The sequence below is a fragment of the Austrofundulus limnaeus genome, unplaced genomic scaffold, assembly GCF_001266775.1.
Source record: "Austrofundulus limnaeus strain Quisiro unplaced genomic scaffold, Austrofundulus_limnaeus-1.0 Scaffold202, whole genome shotgun sequence".
In the NCBI taxonomy this organism is placed as follows: Eukaryota; Metazoa; Chordata; class Actinopteri; order Cyprinodontiformes; family Rivulidae; genus Austrofundulus; species Austrofundulus limnaeus.
This window is the reverse complement of record NW_013952604.1, coordinates 343,181-350,479: the sequence shown is the minus strand read 5'-3', so window position 1 is coordinate 350,479 and position 7,299 is coordinate 343,181. Positions and strand designations below refer to the sequence as shown.

Here is a 7,299-nt window from a genome sequence, read left to right as displayed (position 1 = left end):
TTCTTCCCCATACTGATGCTCGGTTTGAACTGCAGGAGATTGTCTTGACCATGTCTACATGCCTAAATGCACTGAGTTGCCGCCATGTGATGGGCTGATTAGAAATTAAGTGTTAACGAGCAGTTGGACAGGTGTACCTAATAAAGTGGCCGGTGAGTGTATATCACAATACATCATGATGTGTCGTGATATGTAGCATATCACCAAAATATTTTCAATAAATAGCCCGWGCTACCATGGTAATCCAGGTACGTGAATTGTTAGCATGCTGTCTCTGAAAACTGACTTTAGCCTCAACATATCTCTCTTAGACATTTCATACTACATCTGAAACTGAGAAGTCGGCACACACAAGTTTGCAAGACATTTATTTTAGCMCACACCTTTCATAGTTAACAAGACACACAGCACAAAGCTCCTGGGAAACTCCTCCCACTGCAGCACATGTCAGAGTGGATTTCTTATCTGCCCAAATATCTGGTCACAGATAGAGCACCACACTTTTCATTTCTCACCAAAATGACCCACATTTCTTGCACACAAACGCCGTCTTTTTTAAGCAGAGTAGTTGAAGCAAAGGGACACCTTTGCTATATGAGGGCTTTTCTGCATAAACAGACATTCCTACAAACTTCTGACCAACCACACAATAATTTGCACATACTCCTTTGAGAAAAAGCGACCCTGCTTGACACGATTTTCATCATGCACTTATATTAATTAGAACCAATTTTGCAGCTTCAAATGTAGTATGAACTAAACTAAATGATTTATTATGTTCCTTTTTGATTTAAAAACAGATATGCTCTTGCTGTGGCCGTTCTCACTTCTCATGCACACCATGCCAGATGTTTTCTGCTTGTTCAGACCTGTGTGCATAAATTTTCATCAGTTGGCTTGAACACATAACTGAGTTTAAAGTAGAGTTTCATTTTTTATAAACGTCAGTGCAATTGGTTATTTACAACCGGCTTGACTGAGCATAACTGAAGAATACTTTTTGCATAATGTCACACTATCTTTCATAGTGTTGCCTATTGCCAAATAGTCATTTTAGTTGTGCTATAGTCTCTTGTCATGTGCTGTTTGCATGAGATGCAGCAGGGAATATTTGCCCCAGATTCTACATTTTATATACAGTGGGTAAAATAAGTATTGAACACAACATTTTTCTCAGTAAATATATTTCTAGAGGTGCTAATGACATGAAATTTTCACCAGATGTCGGTAACAACCCAAGTGATCCATATATACAAAGAAATCAAACCATAAATGTCCAGAAATGAAGTTGTAATAATGTGGAATGGCACAGGGAAAAAGTATTGAACACACTTACTGAAATTTATCTAATACTTTGTACAAAAGCTTTTGTTGTCAATGACAGCTTCAAGACACCTCCTGTATGGAGAAACTAGTGGCATGCATTGCTCAGGTGTGATTTTGGCCCATTCTTCCACACAAACAGTCTTCAAATCTTGAAGGTTTCGTGGACCTCTTCTATGAACTCTGATCTTTCGTTCTTTCCATAGATTTTCTGTTGGATTCAGGTCAGGTGATTGGCTGGGCCATTCCAGCAGCTTTAGTTTCTTTCTCTGAAACCAACTGAGAGTTTCCTTGGCTTTGTGTTTGGGCTCATTGTCTTGCTGAAATGTCCAGCCACGTTTCATCTTCATCATCCTGGTAGATGGAAGCAGATTTTTTGTCAATAATGTTTCTGTAGATTTTTCCACTCATCCTTCAATTATTTGAAGTTTTCCAGTACCATATGCTGAAAAACAGCCGCACACCATGATGTTCCCACCTCCAAACTTCACTGTTGGTATGGTGTTTTTGGGCTGATGTGCAGTGCCATTTGACCTCCAAACATGATGTGTATTMTGGCATCCAAACAGTTCAATGTTGGTCTTATCTGACCAGACTATATTCTCCCTGTATTTCACAGGCTTGTCTAAATGTTGTGCAGCAAACTTTAAAGGAGCTTCAACATGCTGTTTCTTCAGCAGTGGAGTCTTGCGTGGTGAGCGTACATACAGGCCATGGTGGTTCAGTGCATTACTTATTGTTTTCTTTGAAACAAWCGTACCTGCTAATTCCAGGTCTTTCTGAAGCTCTCCACAAGAGTTCCTTGGCTCTTGGACAACTCTTCTGATAATTCTTTTCACTCCTCTGTCAGAAATCTTGTGAGGAGCACCTGGTCGTGGTCGGTTTATGGTGAAATAATGTTCCTTCCACTTCTGAATTATGGCCCCAACAGTGCTCACTGGAACCTTCAGAAGTTTAGACATTCTTCTGTAACCGATGCCATCATTATGCTTTGCAACAATAAGGTTGTGAAGGTCTTGAGAGAGCTCTTTACTTTTACCCATCATCAGATGGTTCTTGTGTGATACCTGGCCATCATTTGGGACTGAACCAGCTGATATTAACTTGCACTGACAAGGGGCAGGCTTGCTTTCTAATTACTGAGAGAGTTCAGCTGGTGTCTTGTCTTTCCATGCCTTTTTACACCTCCCTTTCTTCATGTGTTCAATACTTTTTCCCTGTGTCATTCCACATTATTACAAATAACTTCATTTCTGGACATTTATGGTTTGATTTCTTTGTATTTATGGATCACTTGGGTTGTTACCAACATCTGGTGAAAATTCCATGTCATTAGCACCTCTAGTAATATATTTACTGAGAAAAATGGTGACGTGTTCAATACTTATTTTACCCACTGTAGTGTTTTTCAATTTTTTGAAGTGTGAAAATAATATGCAGTTTCTTGATACAATTTTAACATAATTGATGGTTGTGACTAAAGATGAGTACCACACATTGACTGATCTTTTTTTCTCACCCTGTCTCTGTAACATTGTTGTCATATTGTGTCACTCCTATTTCTACTTAATCCTACTAACAGACATTGTCTTAATTGTACACTTACTACGACTAATAAACATTTTGCACTGGGTTTTTCTTCTCTTGCTGTTGCAGGTTAAACTACCTCTTAGCTGGAGGCCTGCACCCCATTGGCTTCCATGTACTAAACATCATCCTCCATGCTGTCATATCTGTCTTTATGATTGACATGTTTGCCATACTCATCGGTGGACTGGATTATGATGACAAGGGTCGGACATTAAACCGGGCTCCAAAGACCACTCTACTTGCTGCCATCTTTTTTGCTGCACATCCTGTTCACACAGAAAGTGTAAGTAGAGCTTTGCTCTTAGGGTTTTATTTTTATTAAAGGATAGAAAGTAATCCCTAAAATATGTTTATTGACTAAATTGTAAAATGAATTGGTGGATTGCAAAATATATATATATACTGTACCTTTTTAATAATGAGCATTTAAAAAAAACCTTGGTAGAAAAAGTTAAAACAAAATGTGAGACCAACATTTTATTGTTTTAAACAATGTTTAATTCATTGACTTTCAGATGCTTTATCCTTTAAACTAATTTTATTATCCTCATCAGACATCTCACTTTTCGTTGTAGTTTTTTCCTTAATGCTCAAAGAAAATTCAGCCAAATTGAATTTTTGTTCTTTAAAGGGCCTTTACATTTAGTCAGAGATGGATGAGTACTCAAAAATTGTAAGAGTAGCAGTACTTCAGCATATTTTTACTTAAGTAAGACTGTAAGAGTAAAAGTTGGCCATCCAGGAATTACGAATGGCATGATTTTATTTTAGAATTTCTCAGCAGAGAAAATACATGCAATATTCTTTACTTTATCACAGCAACACTGGAGATCTAAAGAAATACAGCAGAAACTAAAAGTTTAATCTGAGATGCATCCTTTAAAACTGAACGTTTCTTATTTTACCTTTTCATTTCTTTTAATCAAAGATCTGTCAATCAGTACAATAAAAGCCATGATTTCTCTGGCTTTAAAAGTCACATGCATGTTTCTGCTTGTGTGTGAATGCCTGTGGGCTTCTTGGCAATTAGATGATAAGCAAATAATGCAAGACACAAGGGTAGGTAATGACTTTATGTATGAAACAATGTCCCCTACCTGTACTTGATCACCTATCCCTTTATTTCCTTCTGCTCATCTGATCTTAAATACATAGAAACTTCAGATAAATGGTTTGGTGATAAGATGTTGGAAAGGCTCTTTTTGTCATCTGGGGTATCTCAAAATGTCAGCAAGTATTTACAGAATATTCTACTGAGTTCTGAGTTTACCTTGGGATTGTTTCCCAATAGGACATGTTCATAAAACCTCCAAAATGAACGTCCCTTTGGAGAAAAACAGCCAAGACCTCCTCAGTTGACTCCTTTTGATGAGGAAGGGCCGACGGTCGTGGTAAGACGTGTAAGAAAAGCGTGTTCAGAATTGGAAGTTGGAATAAAATAGCAGAAAACGAGTTGATTCTCTACTAGAAAAGTTTATTCAAAAATCGGACTACATTAAGGCTGAGTGATAGTCGCACTTCTGAGCACAGGCACCCTCGCCCACAGTGGAGGTGTTTAWACTTGGCACTTACATGGCTGTAGATTTCTCCAAAAGTACACTTTATAACTTGTGAAAATGTAAGTAGGAGAGCAAAGGCTTGACAAACAAGCTATTTGAATGGTGCGCGGCGCACGCAGCCTTTGCAGAGTTACAAAAATTCGGAGGTGCGTGATCACATGCCAGGATAACGTGGGGCCAACGTGCTGGGGCGGGGACAACGTGATTGCGTCTCTATTGGTGCACACCCCCTCGCGCCCGGCACAACGTATCACCTATAACCCTAACTTTACAGTCGACAGGCAGCCAACACCAGGTCTCTGAGTAAAAAGGCCTAAGCCTTATCAGAGCAGCAAAATAATAACAAAGAAAAAGCAGCCTCTGTCCCAGGCTGCTCCAAAAGTAAGACTGAAGGGCTCGACACACGGGGAGCGACAAACTACAACGATTAACGGCTGTCATCGCAGCCAGGGTGAAACCCGACACACRGGACACGATAGCGATCACAGCTTTGCGAATCGCGCTCTCAGGTCGCTTGTCCTCGCGAAATTTGATTGGTTCTTGACTCTGAAGGCGGGTGTGCATTACGGACGTGTAAACTAAACAAATCTTGCGATGCTAATGATATTGAAAAACAAACACACATCAAGATACAGTTTTATGAGGAAAAACTTACCATAAACTTCACCCTGGTGCCAACAAATTCCCGCAAAGCTGCCTTTTTTAGTAATCACTTGGTGAAAGTGTTAGCTAACTGCAGTGTGTAGCATACTCTCCTCTCATTGGTCAGTCAATGAAACCCTCGCTGATTGGTTGTACGCTAAGCGGCAGTGACAAAAGTTGAACATTTTTCAACTTTCATATGTTGCGTCGCAAGCTCGTGTGTGCACGTCTACGTGTACGAGCGTGAAATTTCACATGCAGTATTTTCGCCGGTTGCTTAGATGGAGGAGGGTGAGCGATTGTCGCTTCACCAAACAGGCTCCATAGGAAATGAATGGAGAGCGAGCGAYGTCGCCTCCCGTGTGTCGAGCCCTTAATAAAGAATGATCACCCAGAAAGTCACATGGAAACCTGACTTTCTGGTCACAACCCTGGAGGCGGTACCTTTTTACATCAGACATTAGAATATAAACCAATTTTGTTTATGCAGAAGGCAGGGCTTCATAAGACCTACTGACAAGGGCTAGGTAAATAAGCTCTATTTAATCAATCTTGGATTGATTTCATTTAAATTTGGGAAAATCAATATATAAGGCATGAGATCAATATTTCCTCGTGGCATCTTGTACATGATGAAGCTGAGGTACATATCTATATTTTGTGTCACTCCTGGCTTGCCATACGTTTACATTCGGTTGATGTTCAGTGCTAACATTAGCATCCAACAAGAAGTCGACTGGGGCAAAACAAAAGAAACTAAGGAATCACATTACCAGCCAATTCTCCATAGGACTTAAAGATAACAGAGGCCATGGAAACTTTTGTTTGCAAAGACTAATGGTACATTCACACCAAACGCGTTTTGAGCATCTGGTTTACATGTAAAGTCAATGGTGGATGCGCATCTAGGGGCGTCTAGAAGCCGAGCAGCGCGTCTGGTGCATTTGGAGCAGCGCGGCTCGAAGCAGTGCACGTGCGGCACGTCCCAAGCGTCCGCAGCATGAGTTGGAAAATCTGAACTTTTGCTGCTTGATGCGTCGTATCAACCAATCCAAGAGACTCATTTTTCCACGTGACAGTTTCCTGAATGTTGCCCACTAAACCAAAACAGACGAACAGGAGATCTTTACCTGAAATCGACCATCTGCAGTTGGATTTTGTGGCTGGAGATATAAGTGCCGATGTGGGTCAGTTGGTAGCGTTAAAACAAACCGAACAAATTGCCTCTAAATCATCTGGTGAGTTAATTATCTCCTGCGTGCAATGTTCGCTTGCTCTTTAGTAAATAAATCAAAGCCATTTTCTTTTATTTTATCTTTATTTCACCCGCCGAGGACAGACGCTCCTCCCACACCCCACTGCTGCTGCTGCTTCTTCTCGTTCTGGTCTGTGAATGCGTCTTATTCTTAATTTCTTAAAATTTAATGTATCCAACAACACTGTCACCTGCAAGTCCATTTTTTATTTAAAACCTTTTGAAACTTGACAGTTTTGTTTCAAGATTAAGCTGTCCAATTTACAAGTTTGCTCTTAAAACCTGTTGTTCATGACGAAGAGAAAAAGATAACGTGAATTTCTGTTTTGCAACACAGTTGAAGCATTTTCATTATTTAAGAGCAGACTGAATCAAATTGAATTCARTCGAATCATGATTAATTGATTCAGAATCTTATGAATCAAAACTKAATCGGTTTAGAGAATTGGCTACGATACCAGTAGCCAGTGATGGGCACCATTCCGYTAAAGCGCAAATCCACTAATTACGGACCTAAACATTTCATTTGCGTTTTAGCGGTCTTACTTATTTTTGTAATTCATAAGCGGATTTGCACTTCCTAAAATTAAAACGCAGTACCGCTAATAACTAATTATCTACGAGTCTTCGTCATCTTGAACAGCAGAAGGTATGGCTTATCATTTAAAACATGGGCAGAACATCATCTGGTATCATAGTAAAGATAATTCCCTAAAGATTTCATTATTTTCYTGAACAGCAGAGAGGGCTTGGTGTCAGTGACCAACACCATGAGGAAACTCAGTATTGAAACACCACCCTCTCTGGCGTATGGTAAAATAACACAGAGCTTTATCCTGTGATTAACTGTTCTGCGTGACGGTTCTGAAACTCTCTCTCTCTCTCTCTCTCTCTCTCTCTCTCTCTCTCTCTCTCTCTCTCTCTCTCTCT

The 7,299-nt window shown here is 39.9% G+C and overlaps 1 protein-coding gene across 1 annotated transcript in view; it reads left to right on the top strand.

Moving 5' to 3' along the window:
- Positions 1–7,299, top strand: part of tmtc4 (transmembrane O-mannosyltransferase targeting cadherins 4) — a 23,097-nt gene that overhangs the window by 3,095 nt on the left and 12,703 nt on the right. The window contains exon 3 of the mRNA XM_014018798.1: positions 2,980–3,196. Coding sequence (XP_013874252.1) covers positions 2,980–3,196 — 217 coding nt within the window. The remainder of the gene's footprint in view (positions 1–2,979; positions 3,197–7,299) is intronic.